This window comes from Heterocephalus glaber, unplaced genomic scaffold (assembly GCF_053883595.1).
Source record: "Heterocephalus glaber isolate CG9 unplaced genomic scaffold, H.glaber_assembly_v1.0 deba00001504, whole genome shotgun sequence".
Lineage (NCBI taxonomy): Eukaryota > Metazoa > Chordata > Mammalia > Rodentia > Bathyergidae > Heterocephalus > Heterocephalus glaber.
Genome location: NW_028258324.1, coordinates 18,594,793 through 18,611,356, shown reverse-complemented (window position 1 = coordinate 18,611,356; position 16,564 = coordinate 18,594,793). Strand labels below are relative to the sequence as shown.

At 36.4% G+C, this 16,564-nt stretch overlaps 1 protein-coding gene across 3 annotated transcripts in view; it reads left to right on the top strand.

The window, feature by feature from the left end:
• The window catches only part of Xrn1 (5'-3' exoribonuclease 1), a 111,000-nt gene that overhangs the window by 81,956 nt on the left and 12,480 nt on the right, over positions 1-16,564 (top strand). For all 3 annotated transcript variants that reach the window (XM_004834376.4, XM_021252656.2, XM_087186281.1), the window contains exons 33-37: positions 4,936-5,044; positions 10,897-10,958; positions 13,511-13,621; positions 13,771-13,893; positions 14,648-14,807. In XM_004834376.4, the coding sequence (XP_004834433.1) occupies positions 4,936-5,044; positions 10,897-10,958; positions 13,511-13,621; positions 13,771-13,893; positions 14,648-14,807 (565 nt within the window). The remainder of the gene's footprint in view (positions 1-4,935; positions 5,045-10,896; positions 10,959-13,510; positions 13,622-13,770; positions 13,894-14,647; positions 14,808-16,564) is intronic.

Sequence of the window (16,564 nt, the reverse complement as noted above, 5' to 3'; positions counted from 1 at the left end):
TATATTCCTTCATAAAGATTAAGAAGAGGAAATAAGGATGGAGATGTAGCTCTTTGGAAGAAAGCTTGCTTTGCATGCCTGAGACCCTGGGTTTGATTCCCAGCACTGTAAAATAAAACAAAAGGAAAGAAATGCTGCTAAAAGAGTAGAAACTCACGCAATGAAATGAAGAGGAAAAAGAATGAATCCTTACTAAATTTTTTGTGAGTTACTGACCTACCTGGTTAGTCAGGTCAAAAAGTAATGCTGGGCTGGGGATTTAGCTCAGTGGTTCTGTCGCCTGCTACGCAAGCGCAAGGACCCGAGTTCAATCCCCGGTACCTAAATAAATAAATGTAATGCTGTATCAACTTTAGAAAGCAACACCCTGCGACATTACAGCTTCATCTACTTTAGTGTCCTGGATAATGGTGGAAGGGAGGAAATTCCAGATGAAATGATGGTGATCATAAAAAGTGATTGTGGGGCTGGGGCTTACTAAGTGACAGACCAATTGTCTAGCATTCAAGAAGCCCTGATTCAATTCCAGAACAATAACAACAAAAAAAAGATGAAAACTGAGAATTAACCCCAAGGTTTAGTACATGAAGATCATTGGGAACCTTGAGCACCAGTTTTAGTAAAATGATCAGAATGAAAGACTGTTTAGAATGGGATTAAGAGAAGAGGAGGAAAAAAATGGGAGGCAGGAAGTACAGACAATTTTTTCAAGGAGTTTTACTCTGAAAGGAAACATTAGCAGCCTGAACATGGCAGATACCTATAGTACCAGCTTTTCCCAGCTCTTCAGGAGGCTGAGACGTGAGGAGGCCTTAGCCCAGGAGTTCAGGGTCAGCCAGGGTAACATAGTGAGACCTAGTCTCAAAATCAGTGAATAGGGGCCGGGGATTTAGCTCAGTGGTTTCGCCGCCTGCTGCGCAAGCGCAAGGACCCGAGTTCAATCCCCGGTACCAAAAAAAAAAAAAAAATCAGTGAATAAATGAAAGAAAGAAAAAAAAGATGATTGACAACCATTCTCTGAATCCTTTCTTCCCTGTACTTATTTATGGTCAACTTTTTTATTATCGACTGCTTATTAACTCCTGTTCTCCCAACCTTTCACTAGGAACTGTTCCCTCAAACTCAGCAACAGTTTTCTTTTCCCTTTTGCCTAATTATTTAAATAATAACTTTGACTCTTTTTTTTTTTTTGGTACTGGGGATTGAACTCGTGTCCTTAGCTTGCGAGACAGGCGGTGGAACTACTGAGCTAAATCCCTGGCCCAACTCTGACTCTTATTGCTCTGTGAAGTATCACTTATCTGTTATCTCTGGTTTCAACTTCTCAGTCCAGGCTTAATCTAGTTATCCCTAACCTGTATCTCTGGTTATGAACTCTCAATACAGTATTTTCAGCTCTCAAGAGAACTAGTACAGCTGGATACCCCTTTATAATAACTTCATCCTCAAGATGCCCCCAAATTGACCTCACATAGAGCCTCTTCTAGTATCCCAATTTCTAACACCACCTTGTCCTCTAATATAAAGAGTTGAGAATCAAATATTTTTTCTTTCACCTATTTTGGCCATAAGGCATAATGGACAAGGTATCTTCTGGGTCTGAACACAGTTTATACTCTGAAATAGTATGGTGTGCTAAGTGTGGTGTTGGGCACAGAATCGGGGCATCAGGTTTCATGCCTTAAGCTGAGCAAATCTCTTTCCCTGAGCCACTGTGATCACATATAATGAAGACACTGAACGTACATGATCACTCAGGTCTTTTTCAGCCCTAAAAATGTGTTGCTCTAATACCCTACAATATATAGGACTGCTTGTTTAATACCATTAGAATTTAACCTCAAACTCCTCAAGCTGATATCTAACCATACCAAATTCATACAAAATGTCCAACTACTTGATAGAATGGCCTGTTCCAGTCAGTTTGACCTCTTTCCCTTTGCCATAGTTAATTTCTCGTTTTGGATTTTGTTCTTCTTGTTCCTTCCACTTAGAATAACCTTTCTTCTCTCACTACTATAATCCTCCTAGGTCTCAGTCAAGAACCACTTAATAATAGTTTCTTTTATCATCTTCTCCATTCAACTCCTATTATTGGGTACTATTTTCAGTATTTATTTCAGCTCAGGACTCCCATGTTTTATCTCTTATGGTCCAAGAATTCTGAACCACCAGATATTTTGTGTGTGTGTGCTAGAATTCAAACCCATGGCCTCACACGTGTTGGCAAGCTCTCTACCACTGAGCTAGATTATTGTTTTTAATTTGGTTTTAGAACAGAGTCTTACTAAGTTGCCCAGGTTAGTCTCCTGAATAGCTGGGATTACAGGCATGCACCACCACACCCTACTAAAATAGACTCTAAATTAGACAAAGAACTTTCATGAATCAATATTTTAGGAGAAAATGACACTAAGACTCATATATACACCTAACAACAGAGTTCTAAAATACATAAAGCAAAAATTGACAGAAATTGAAGGGAAAAACATATAATTCAATAGTAATAGAAACTTTAATATCCCACTTTCAATAATGGATAGAGCAACTATACAGAAAGTCAAGGATACAGAAGATTTATCTGACAAAGACAGCTTTACATTGATATTATAGAGAACAACCCAAAATGAGAGGGAGAGCAAGGGAGGGGGGGAGAAAGGAAAGAAGGGATAAGGGTAAAAAAAGAAAATAGAAGGAAAAAATGGAAACAAAGCTTTTGTAAATAAGGAGGGGAAGAGAGATAGAAGAGGGCATGGGGAAAAAAAGGCAAGATATATCATGTACAGGTACAAATTCCTTAGGATGAATGTTATTACATATATCTAAAATACACCAATAAAGATTTTGCTTCAAAAAAAATAGAATAACCCATAGGACTACATTCAAAACTACAATATTTGCTCTATTTAAACTGATGGCACAACTTTTCTCTGATGTGATACTGTGAACAGGGGTTTTAGAGTTAAAAGTCAAATGTCAGTAATTAGTCTGTGACCAAATTACTTTATCACTTTGAGCACCAGTTAATTCACCCTAAAATGGAATTAAAATAACACCATTATTATGATGTAATAACTGTTGCTGTAATGATACTGAGGTAATGGAAGCAAAATACATCTTACCATGCCTGGTGCCTGGTACGTAATAGACATAATTTTTTTTTTTTTTTTTTTGAGGTATTGGGGAACTAACTCAGGACCTTGTGCTTGCCAGGCAGCTGCGGCGCCACTGAGCTACATTCCCGGCCCAATAATAGACATAGTTTTTTATACCCATCTATTATCTTAATGCTCTAATTCTCTTCCTTAGAATCTAAAGCCACTGCCTGCTGCTGCCCACCCCTGCTGCCCCATCCCACTGCCGCGCGGGGGGTGGAGTGGGGGCAATATACTGCTATAGCCCAAAACTCCCCTAGCCGATTGTGCCATGGTAGAAATCTCATGCCATTTTAACTGTAGAGTCTGAAAAGCCTTGGGTATGCATATGCTCATTGGCTCTTCTTTGCACTTCATTGCATATCACAACTACTTTGAAGCATGTCCAGTTCCAGTTGGGATTTAGTGTATCTTTGTATCCAATACGTTAATTTGTGCCTAGAAGAAAATAAATAGGGGCTGTCAAAAGCAAAACTATGAAATAAGTTATTTTGTAATGAAGATCTCTAGCCTCCACTTCTGCTCTTTCTGCTTCAGCTGTGGCAAATTGCCTGTTTCTTTTTGCCTTCAGCTTTCTCTTCCTATCCCCCCTCCCCAAAATATATATGATTAAATCTTTAGATTTATATGAAACTTCCTCATATCATTTTGCTAATTCTGTACATTTATGAACTGTCTTAATTACTTTAATCATTAGTTAATTATTTTATCATTAGTCTTGGTTCCTGTTAGTGAAATCGTCCATTGTTTGACAATATAACAATACATAATTTTTAAAATTATAAAAATTAATTTAAGCCGAGGATTTAGCTCAGTGGTTTTGCCGTCTGCTGTGCAAACGCAAGGACCCGAGTTCGATCCCCGGTACCCAAAAAAAAAAAAAAAAAATCAACTGTTTAAAAAAATAATAATAATTTTAAAGGGCCATTCAAGGGAATATAAATGGACTAATATCCTCAATTTTTATGAAATACAGTCAGAAATGATACATTTTAAATATTTTTTAAATGGAAAAGTCAAAAGAATTGTTTGAGTGAACCCACAGATTCACCCACCCTGGCTTACTCATGTACAGTCCTGTTTCTTCTATAATTCCTTCTCACTTCCTGCCGCCACCTACCCTAGAGGCAGGATTACAGTATTTTGAAGCAAACCTAAAGCCTGTAATCCCAGCACTTGGGAGGCTGAGGCAGGAGGATTGCCACAAGTTCAAGGCCAGCCTGAGTGGATTCAAGGCCAGCCTAAACTACAGAACAAAACGTGTCTCAAAAAAAAAAAAAAAATCTAGAGAGATTTGTAGAGACTGATTTTCTTTTTTGGGGTTACCAGGGGATTGAACTTGGGACCTTGCACTTGCAAGGCAGGCAGCGGAACCACTGAGCTAAATCCCTGGCCCAAGAGACTGATTTTTCTGCTTCGGAGAAACATTTACCAAAAATTTAGTATTTTCTTTTCTGCATTTGTTAACTTCAAGCAAACTTAGATTTAATTTCTTTTATTGAAAATGGCAATTTTGGAAAATGATTCTTTTTAATTTAATTTATCTGCTGTCTAATACATAGAAACATGTCTAGAATGATGATCATTATATTAATGATTTTATTTATGGTGGTGGGTTTGGGGTAGTTTTTTAAATTCTGTACATTTTTCTGTATTACTTAAGTTTTTCTAATGAGGTATATAATTTTTATTTTAAAAGTAACTATTAAAAGTTGAAGAAAATAAATACCTATAATATTAAGATTTTGTTTAACTGATTTGTAAGAATTTTAACTTTCAGGGTCCAGTTCTACCTCAAGAAATAAGTCAAGTAATTCAACAGCATAAATCTGGCTTTTATGACAACAGTGTTAAGTATCAGCAAAGAAAACATGAACCTCACCGAAAATGTAAGTTTTAAATTAGAAAGGTGTGTTTGTGTACTATTTGTGTCCTTAAAAAATTAATAAACACCTTTAGTGAAATATAATTTACATACCAAAAAATAAATTCATCCCTTTTTTTCATATTCACACGTTGGTTCTTTATTTTATTTATTTATTTATTTATTTTGAGCATAATTTTCTTTGAGATCACATTTTTCTCTTTTTAAATAAATTTTATTTTATTTTATCTCATTCTCCCCCTCAAGCCCCCTCTCCTATGTACAGAGGCTTTGTTTCCATTTTTTGCCTGCTATTTTCATTTTTTCTTGTCCTTCCTTCCTTTCTCCCTCCCTCCTCCTTTGTTCCCTTTCCCACTGGAACACTTTCTTCCTATTTCCCAACATCTACTACACATTCAGTCCTTACTTCCACTTTCAGTTTCTCGCACCAGAGAAACAATCTGGTATTTAAACATTTGTGCCCGATTTATTTCACTTAAGAGTATGGTCTCAAGGTCCAGACGGACCTTGAAACCATACTCTTAAGTGAAATTCATCCTTTAAAGTAGACAATCAAAGCTGGGCAAGGTGGCCTACACCTATAATCCCACCACTCAAGAGGCTGAGGCAGGAGGTTCACCAAGAGTTCGTTATCAACCTGGGCTACACAGGGAATTCAAGACCAGCCTGAACTACATAATGAGACCCTGTCTCAAAAGTATATGATCAGTGTTCTTTTGGTACTTTAACAAAGTGTGTGATCATTAGTACCACTACATAAATCATTTTCATCACCCAGAAAAGAAATGCTTTGCCCATTAGCATCACTCTTGCATGCCCTAGCATCCCCTAATTTTCTTTCTGTCTCTATAGATTCCCGTATTCTGGACATTTCATATGTGTAGAATCAGAAACTGTATGACCTTCTGTGGCTGTGTTCCTTCATTTCGCATGATATTTTTAAGGTTTATTCATGTTACAACACGTATCAATAAGTACTTCATTCCTTTTTATGCTGAATAATATTCCATTGTATGAATACCACATTTTGTTTATCCATCACTACAAAGAATAATGCTGCTATGAATAGCTGTGTACAATTTTTTGTGAGAACATATATTTGCAGTTCTCTTGAGAATATGTTTATGAGTACCATTACTAAGTCATATAGTATCGCCATAACTTTTTAACTTTTTATGAAATTACCAGACCGTTTCCCAAAATGGGTGCACTCTACTAGCAATATGAGGGTCCAGCCCAACTTCTCCACACTCTCCAGAGAACTTATTATTGCCCATTTGTTTGATGATACACATCCTCATAGGTGTGAAGTGGAATCTCCTTATGATTTTCATTTGCAATTCATTAATGACAGACAATGTTGAGCAGATTTTCATGTATTCATTGGCTTCAGTTTATCTTCAGAGAAATGTATTCAAATCATTGTTTCACTTTTTATTGTACTGGTTGTCTATTCTTAATTTGTAAGAGTTCTTTATGTATTCAAAATGCTACATGCTTATGATTTGCAAATATTTTCTCATTCTGTGAGTTATTTTTTAACTTTATAGTGTCCATAAGTATGAAAGTTTTTAATTTTTATGAGGGGAATTTATGGATTTTTCAACTTTTTCTTTGGTTCCTTATGCATTAGCTGTCATATCTAAGAGAACATTGCCTAATACAAAGTCATGAATAGTTACATTTGTATTTTCTTCGAAGGGTTTTATAGTTTACAGTTAGGTTTCTTTCCACTTGGAATGAATGTTTATATGTGGCACTAGATAGGAGTGTTCATTCTTTCATATTTGGATATCCAGTTGTCACATTACCATTTGTTAAAATGGCTATTCTTTCCCCCATTGAATTCTCTTAGAATCTTCATAAAAAGTCTCTATATATTTACAGGTTTACTTGTGGGCTCTAATTACACTGATCTCCATGCCTATCCTTACATACACAGTACACTGTCTCAGTCACTGTAGCTTTGTTGTAAACTTTTAATTCAGGAAGTTTGAGTCCCCCAACTTTTTTTCTTTTTCAAGATTGTTTTGTCTGGGGGCTGGGCATTTAGTTCAGTGGTTCCACCGCCTGCCTTGCAAGCTCAAGGACTGGAGTTCAATCCCCTATACCAAAAAAAACCTGTTTTGTCTGTTCTAGGTACCTTGCATTTCCATATAAATTTTAGGATCATCTTGTCTGTTTCTGCAAAAACTGCAGCTGGATTTTTCATAGGGATTTACATTAAATCTGTAGTTAATTTTGGGTAGGATTGTCATCTTAACAATATTAAATCTTTCCAGGCATGAAAACAAGATTTCTTTCTATTTACTTAGGTCTTGTTTTGTTTTGATTGTTTAACTTCCCTTGAACTCTCTATATAGCCCAGGCTTGCCTCAAATTAGTGGGGATCTGCCTGCCTCTGCCTCCCGAGTGCTGGGATTAGGCATTTGGCATGCACCACCATGCCCAGCCACTTGAGTGTTCTTTAATTTGTTTTAGTACTGGGGTTTTGTTGTGATTTTTTTTGGTACTGGGGATCAAACTTGGAACCTTGTGCTTGCGAGGCAGGCACCTGAACCACTGAGCTAAATCCCCAGCCCAAAAATGTATTATTATTATTTTTTTGGAACCAGCGATTGAACTCGGGTCCTTGCGCTTGCACAGCAGGCAGCAAAACCACTGAGCTAAATCCCTGGCCCTACTGGGGTTTTTTTTCTGGGGTGTTGTTTTGTTGTGTTGTGTTTGTTTTGGTTTTTTGAGACAAGGTCTTACTATGTAGTTTTGGCTGGCCTTGAACTCACCATGTAGTCCAGGCTGGCCTTGAACTTGTGCTCCTCCTGTCTCAGCCTCCCAAGTGCTGGAACTATAGGTGTGTGCCACTATGCCTAGCTCAGAGGTGTTTTGTAGTTTTTAATGTACAAGTTTTATACTTCTTTTGTTAAATTTATTCCTATTTTATTTTTTGATGCCATTATCAATGGAAATGTTTTTAATTATTCATTGTTATTTGTAAACATAAAATTGAATTTTGCATATATTGTTACCTTGCTGAACTTGATTATTATCCCTAATTGTGGCATCTGCAGATACTCTTCTTCCTGTACAGTCTGGTTGCCTTTTCTTTTCTATCCTAATAGCTGTGTCTAGAACCACATCTGGTGTTGAACAGAAGTGCTGAAAACAGACATCTTTGACTTTTCTTGACCTTAAAGATAAATTTTCAATCTTTTACTGTGTTAGCTATAGGTATTTCATAGATGTCCTTTATTAGGTGAGGAAGTTCTCATCTATATTTAGTTTGTTGATTTTTATCTGGGAGAAGTGTTAGATTTTATCTTTTTTTCCTCTGGGATTAAAATAGGACCTCACAAATGGTAGGCCAGCACTTTGCCACTGATCTACAGCTACAGCCTCTCAAGTGTTATTTCTGTATCTATTGAGATGATCTTTTATTCAGTTTATATGTATTGTGCCATTGATTATATTTCCTATGTTGAATCAACTTTGCATTACTGTAATAAATCCTAAGTGATAGTTGATGATCTTTTTTTATATACTACAGGATTTGATTTGCTTGGTTTTTTTTAAGATTTTTGCATCTGTGTTCATAAGAGATACTTGTAATTTTCTTGGGATGATTTTGATTTGGTATCATGATCCCTTTTCATCTATGTTTTGAGAGTTTGGGAAGAAGTGATATTACTTCCTCTTTAAATGTTTGATGAATTCACCAGTGAAACAGTCTGAACCTAGACCTCTCTTATGGGAAGTTTTGGTTGTTGTTGTTTTGTTTTGTTTTGGGGTTTTTTTAATCACCATGTGTTAATTGTACATATTAATGAGGTTCATTGTATTTCTACACACGCATATACCATGTACAGATCAAACACAGCCTCCATTTATCTACCCTCTCCCACATATGCACCCCACCCAACCTCTTTACGGGAAGTTTTTATATTTACCAGCTCAGTGTCTTTTGCTTGCTATATTTCTACTCAGATTGTCTTTCTACATGAGTCAGTTTAAATAGCATCTTTATACAAATTTCTCCATTTCATCTAGATTAGTTGTTATTGGCATATAATGTCTGTAATATTTCCTTATAATCTTTTATTTCTCTAAGGTTGATAGTGGTATCCCCACTTTCACTTCTAATTCTAATTATTTCCACTTTCTGTGCTTTTTCTTTGTTAGTCTAGCTAAAAATTTGTCAGTTTTGTTCCTTTTATAAGACCACTTTCTAGCCAGGTGCAGTGGCACATACCTGTAGACGTAGCTACTTGGAAGACTAAGAGGTAGATCACTTGAGCCCAGGAGTTTGATGCCAGCCTGGGCAACAAAACAAAATCCCATCTAAAAGTAATCTGGTTTCATTAATTTTCTCAATTGTTTTTCTACTATTTCATTTATTTCCACTGTAATCTTTACTTTTCCTTCTTTCTTCTTTTGGATTTAGCGTATACTTTTTTCTAGTTCCTTAATGTAGAAGATTGGGTTACTGATTTGAAAGATTTATCTTTTTAAATTTTTTTATTGGTACGTTTTAGATATACATAATGATAACATTCTTAATAGGGAATTTGTACTTGTACATGGTATATCTTGCTTCCTTTTTTTTCCCCCCATTTCCCTCCCCTCCCTTCAACCCCTTCTCTTTTCTTAATATAAGCATTTACAGCTGTAAATACTCTTCAAAGCACAGAATTAGCTGCATCACATGAATTTTGATGTGTTGTCATTTTGTTTTGTTTTATTTTGTTTTTTGAGACTGGGTCTCAGCATGTAGTTCAAGCTGGCTTTGAACTCACTGTGTAGCCTAGGCTAGCCTGGAACTCACAGCACGTTGATCCTCCTGCTACAGTCTCCCAAGTGCTGAGATTGCAGGCATGTGCCACCACTCCTGGTTAGTATGTTGTGTTTTCATCCTGTTCAAAGTTCTTCTAATTTTCCAGTGACTTCTTTGACCCATGCTTTTTTAGTTGTTTTGTTTTGTTTTGTTTGTTTGAGACAGGGTCTCACTTAGTTCACACTGTCCTTGGACTCACTATGTAGCCCAGGCCTATGCTTTATTTAGGAATGTATTTTCAAATTTCCAGCTATTTGTGAACTCCCAGATTTTCTTCTATAACTTACTCTATTTCATTCCTTTGTGGTCTGAATGACTTGAGTGCTTTTAACTTTATTGAGGTTTGTTTTGTGGCCTAGTATATGGTCTGTCCTAAAGAATGTTCCATACTTGAGAAGAATGTGTATTGTACTGTTATTCAACAAAGTGTTCTATAGACATCTCTTAGACTCCTTGGTTTATAGCGTTTAAATTTTCTGTGTCTTTGTTGATTTTTATGTCTAGTTATTGTATCCATTATGAAAGTGCATTAATCTTATTAAAACACAGTTCTGGTCAGATAATTACCTAGTCAAAACTTTTTTGTAATTGCTTGCCTCTGGCCTACTCTTGCCTATTCCATACTCTTCAGTATCTTTCAGAGTATGACTCTAACTTGCTTCATTGCACCCATGTACTCCTTAATTGCCAGCAAAAGTAGTCTATTTAGAATTCCATAAACACAGTCTTTGCTTTCTCTTTTAATATTTTTTCTCCCACTCTTCCTTTTGCTTTTGTTAGCCTCCTTTTCTGCCCTTCCATTCTTCTAGGCCCAATTCACATACCACTTTCTTTTTCCTTTATTACTAATTGCAAGTATCTCTTCTCCCACTCACCTAGATTATAAATTCCTTAAGATCAGAAATTACATCTTCTTGGCATTCTCTCAATTTTTCACACAGTGCCTTACTATGGCAAATATTTGGTAAATCTAATTGTTGTGCAGTAAGCACTTTCATTCACCAGAATTTCTGTTTTCTTATCTCTAGTTAAAGAAGAGTGTAAGAGTCCTAAAGCTGAGTGTCGGTCACAAAAAATGTCCAGTAAGCAGGTAATCTTACTTAAAGTCAAATTTCTAGTAGCCAACTTTTTAATTCAATTGGTGGCTCTATCATCTGATTGAATTTTTGCAAACTTTGCAAACAAATCTATAATGGATATGGCAAAAAGGTTCATGAAGTACAGGCTGATAGATATTTGGATGGAACTATCCAAGCTGGAGTCCAGGATTTGGAGCTATGAGCACCTGAAATCCTGATTTTGCTATTTAATAGTTGGGTGGGCTTGAGCAATTCCTCACCTCTCACAGCCTCAATTTCTTCATCTTTAAAGTGAAGTTAAAGCTATTCATCACTTGTATCTCTGATTATATAGGTGCATACACATATATATATAAAATATGCAAGAATATATATCTGTTTACAATGATAGTGTAAGGAACCGTGTAGCATACTTAACAGACTATATACCAGTGAAGGTGAATCTTTTAGAGTTTTCAGTGATTCAAACAGCATGCTGTGGTGCATGTGTCATAGGTTCACCACTACTATATACATTCTGTAGAATTAAATTGGTATGGGAGAAGCTGAGGTCACATTTTATTTTATATAATCTCTGATAAGGGGTGTACTTTTTTAATCAAAGAATTAGACATGTATATTTATGATAAGTGCACTTTTCTATATGCCTATTATATTGTGATACTTTTCTTTGTGGTACTAGAGAGTAAACCCCCCAGGGCCTTCACCCTTTTTAAATTTTTATTTTTAGGCAGGGTCTTGCTAAATTGCTAAACTGCCTAAGCTGGGCTCAAGCTTAGAATCCTCCTGCCTCAGCCCCCTCAGAGTGCTGGGATTACAGGTGTGCACCACCATTTCCAGCATTAATATATATTTGGGGGGTGGGTTTTTTCTCTTTTTAGTGGTGGTGGTGGTGGTGGTTTTTTATTTTTGAGATGGTGTCTCACTATGTAACCCAGGCTGTCCTTGAACTTGCAGTAATCCTCCTGCCTCAGCCTCTTGAGTGTTGGGGTTACAGGTGTGCGCCACCATGCCCGGTACTACATATTTTTTAAAAAGTGATCTCTTGAGCTGGGGCTGTAGCTCACTGGTACAGCATTTGGCTAGCATTTGTAAGGGCCTTCATCCAATCCCAAGTCTGCAAACTTTAAAAATAATTTTTTTAGGGCCAGGGATTTAGCTCACCACCTGCCTCATGAGCACAAGGTCCCACGATCCCTGGTACCAAAAATAAATTTTTTTTAAAGTGTTAGACTATTTGACACGTAACAGATAAATGAAACCCATTAATGGAATCCATTAATGTGTAAATACCAGTAGTTTAATTAATTGACTTTTAATGTTCTCTGCATTTGAAACTCTTATGCTATAATTGCCTTTCTTCTATACAAGGGATTGATAACAATTTTTGTGCAATAACATCTTTAGTGAAGCAGTTGGACTGTTAGTGAAGCTATTATTCTCCAGATAATGTTTTAAATGCTAAAGTAAAATACATAAGATTTGAAAGAAAACCACTTACACTGAAATACAATGAGAATCACTATTATTCACTTTGGGCTGCTGGAACAAAGTAACAGACTTAGTGGCAAATCACAGATGTTTATTTCCTCACAATTCTGGGTGTAGTTTTCGTTTGGGTGGGGTTTTTTCTTGTATTTTGTTTGGGGGGGGTTGTTTATTGGTTTGTTTTGTTTTTTTGAGACAGAGTCTCACTATGTGCTTCAAGATGACCTTAAACTCATTATATAGCCCAGGCTGATCTCAAACTCCCTCTAAACTTCCTGCCTCAGTCTCCCGAGTGCTGGGACGACAGCTATGTGCTGTCACACCGGGCTTCCTCACAATTCTGGAGCCTGAGAAGTTCAAGATGAAGGCACTAAAGGGTAATATTTTTAATGCTAAAATAAAATAGGTAGCCAGGTGTGGTGGCGCACACCTATAATTGCAACACTCGGGAAGCTAGGGCAAGAGGATCACTGTGAGCTTGAGGCCAGCCTGGGCTACATAGTGAGTTCAAGGTCAGTCTGAACTGCATCGCGAGACCCTGTCTCAAAAAAATAAAACAAAATAAGATTTGAAAAAAAACAAAACAGCTATATTGAAATACATTTAGAATTTGATAAGGCCTCTGATCCTGGCTTGCAGATGGCCCTTCTTAAATTCTAACATAGTATTTAGAAACCACTCTATTCTTCTTCTAAGGACACTAATCCCATCCTTTGGGTCCTACCCTCATGACTTCATCTAAACAAAATTACGTCCTAACAGCCTCACCTCCTAAAACTATCCCTTTGGGGTCTAGAGTTTCAACACAAGAATTTGAGAAGGGGGACACTAACATGCAGTTCATGTCAGTGCTTTATCGCCTACTTTATAATTGAGGAATATGCTAAATCTCATTTACAGGCTAAGGAAGATAGATACAATTTAAAAAAAAAGATAGATACAGTTTTTTCACCATCCAAGTTTATATGATGGAAAAGGAAAAGCAGTGGATAAAAATTTTCCACCAACTTATTTAGAATACTATTAAGTAGTAACTATAAATTTATACAGAAAGTTCATTCTTACTTTTTTATAGGCTTTTGGAGGGTCTGCCAAATGTAATATTAAGTTACTGAAGAGAAATGAACGTCCTGAAGTCTCAGAAATCCAAAAGGCTGTGACTGGTTACCCAAATGCTACTGATAAGGTAAAAGATCCTTTACTTTCTCTTTGCACACTTTAACACCTGGGAAGGTGAGTAAGTGAAAACTGAATTACCGTTTTTTTGCGTAAAACTCTTAGCTTTTTCCTGTATGTTTGTACTTTCATCTTCATGAACAAATATTTACATTTTAGCCTAACTCTGGAATTGAGAACTTTTTAGCATCCTTGAATATCTCTAAAGAAAATGAATTACCATCATCTCATCATGGAGAGCCTCCAAATGAAGAGCATTTGTCTCCACAGTCATTTGCTATGGTTCGTATACTTTAAGAACTTTTTCACTATGGTGATGCTGTTGACCATGTATACATGCCCCATGCAGTTGTTCAAACAGTTTCCCCTTATGCAGGCTGGTGTGTTCCATTACTGTGGTCTTGCTATGAGGAAAAACAGGCTGCCTTGAGCAATTTAGCCATCTTTTTTGTTTTTCTCCTCTTAGACCAGGGGTGGCAAACCTATGCCATGCATGCCGCAGTGGGCACACAGAGCCCTCTCTGTTGGCATGAGACTCAGGTCACCCGAGCATCACCCCAGCAGCTAAGTATCAGATATTCAAGTTTAATTGCAATGTTGGCACTCTGCAATAAATAAGTGGATTTGGGGTTGCAGTTAGGGCACTCAGTCTCTAAAAGATTTGCCATCACTGTCTTAGACCATAGTTCCTCTGATTCACAAACATTGCTACTAAGGAACTAGGCTAGAAGTTAAACAAAGGATAAATATTGTTTCTATATCCAGTAATATGGATTTCTTGACTTGATTTGCCTTATTCCCTATACAAATATAGTTAACATCTTATGTAACAATGGAACTTTGAAAAGAAGGATCAAATGCTGAAGATGTAGCTCAGGGGTGGGGAATTTGCCTACCATGCACAGGGCCCTGGTTTCAATCCCCAACAAGCCAAAACGAAAAACACCAAAGTGTCAAAAAGATAAGCTGTATAAATCTAATGTTAACTTTCCTCACCCCACCCCCATCATCTCCATATGACTGATTTTCAAAAAAGAAGGGAACACGAATGCTTAAAGAAATTCTAAAAATTGATGGTTCTGACACAGTGGACCCTAAGAATGAAATGAAACGATATGGAAATGAAGTTACTGTTTCTTCTAATAGAAGAGATGAATATGGACTATCCTCACAGCCTAAACAAAATAAGAAATTAGGTAAGTAAACTGAGTACAGTTACTAATAATGAATATCGTTTCAAAAAATTAAGTTCATATGGTTCTTTTATCATGTGATTTTTAAACATAAAACTTTTTTTTTTTCCTTTAAACAGAGTCTCACTATGTAGTCCAGGATGGCTTTAAACTCACTGTATAGCCCAGTCTGGCCTTGAAGTTATGGCAATCCTCCTGCCTTGTCCTCCCAAGTGCTGGGGTTATAGGCATGCACCACCATGCCTGGCAAAACTTTTTTATTTTTGAGTATCATTTTTTTACTTGTGTCATTCATATAGTAATATAGCTATGTGACCAAAATATCTACAGTCCTTAAATCTTTTTGTGATCACTTAAATTGTTCTATTAAATACATTCTGACCCTGGTGTGGTGACACACGCTTGTACTTCCAGCACTCAGGAGGCAGAAGCAAGAGCATCCTTGTGAGTTCTAGGCAGTTTAGGATACATAGTAAGTTCAAGGCCAGCCTATCTCCAAAAAAAAAAAAAAAATCATTCTATAGATAGCCAAACCTTGAGAGGTTTTCACATTCTAGTCTTTTCCCTCAATAATTTATATATGATTTTGTTTGTTTGTTTGATATTTTTTTGAGACCGGGTCTTGTTATGTACTCCAGACTGGCCTTGAACTTGCAGCAGTCCTCCTGCCCCAGCTTCCCAAGTGCTGGGATTACAGTTGTGCGCCACCATATCTGACACATGATTATATAATTTAAGCACATTTGATTTTTCTAAGATATTTTTCCTGTTTATAAAATGAGAACATACATTGCAGATGACTATTATGATAATCATATAACATGTATACAAATCAGTTACCACTGTCTGACACATCATAGGTGGTAATTAATTGATATTAATATTATTATGTTAAAGTAATTTGACCAGTATAAATATAGAGAAAGCTATAAAATCACTTGAAATTCTTAATGATGGTAGACATTGGAAACATTGAATAATTATTTTACATATGAAGGCAGTAGCATAACATAGTACATAGCCAGATTTCAGTGAATATCCATCATTGCCCCATCCCCTTTGTCCCTTACACTTTATTGAGTCCAACAAATGTGAACAGATGTTTCTTGGAGAAATAAAAAAAAATTTTAAGTAATCAGACTCAGTTCATTAAGAATCAATATCTAGAACAAAAGTAGAGCTGATCTCCATTTGTACTTCATTGAATGTTGTTAAAATCAATTAACTAAAATTTTCAAGAAGTATTAGGAAAGTATTTGTCATAGTGACAAATACACTCCTGAAATAGAGAAAAATAAATTAAGTTTCACTTAATTTCATATAAATGAAGCAAAACATAAAGACCTTAGCAGTCAGTAGTTCAAATTCAGCCCCATATTATAGAATTAACTGGCACTGTGACTTTGGGCAAGCCATTTAACCTCTTTTTTAATCTATAAAGGTTAGAAATTTAGATTAATTTTTCACTGAGGTATGCTTTTGTTTTAGTAGTGAGTTTGTTGATTATAAAGAATGTGAACATTCAGAAATTTTTAATCATCTTGGTTTTTTTTTTTTTTTTTGGTACCGGGGATTGAACTTGGGACCTTGCGCTTACAAGGCAGGTGCCGGAACCACTGAGCTAAATCCCCAGCCCTAATCATCTTGGGTTTTTTTGTTTGTTGTTTTGGTACTGGGGATCTAACTCAGGTCCTTGCACTTACAAGGCAGGTGGCAGAACCACTGCGCCATGCTCTGAATGCTTTTTTTTTTTGGTACCC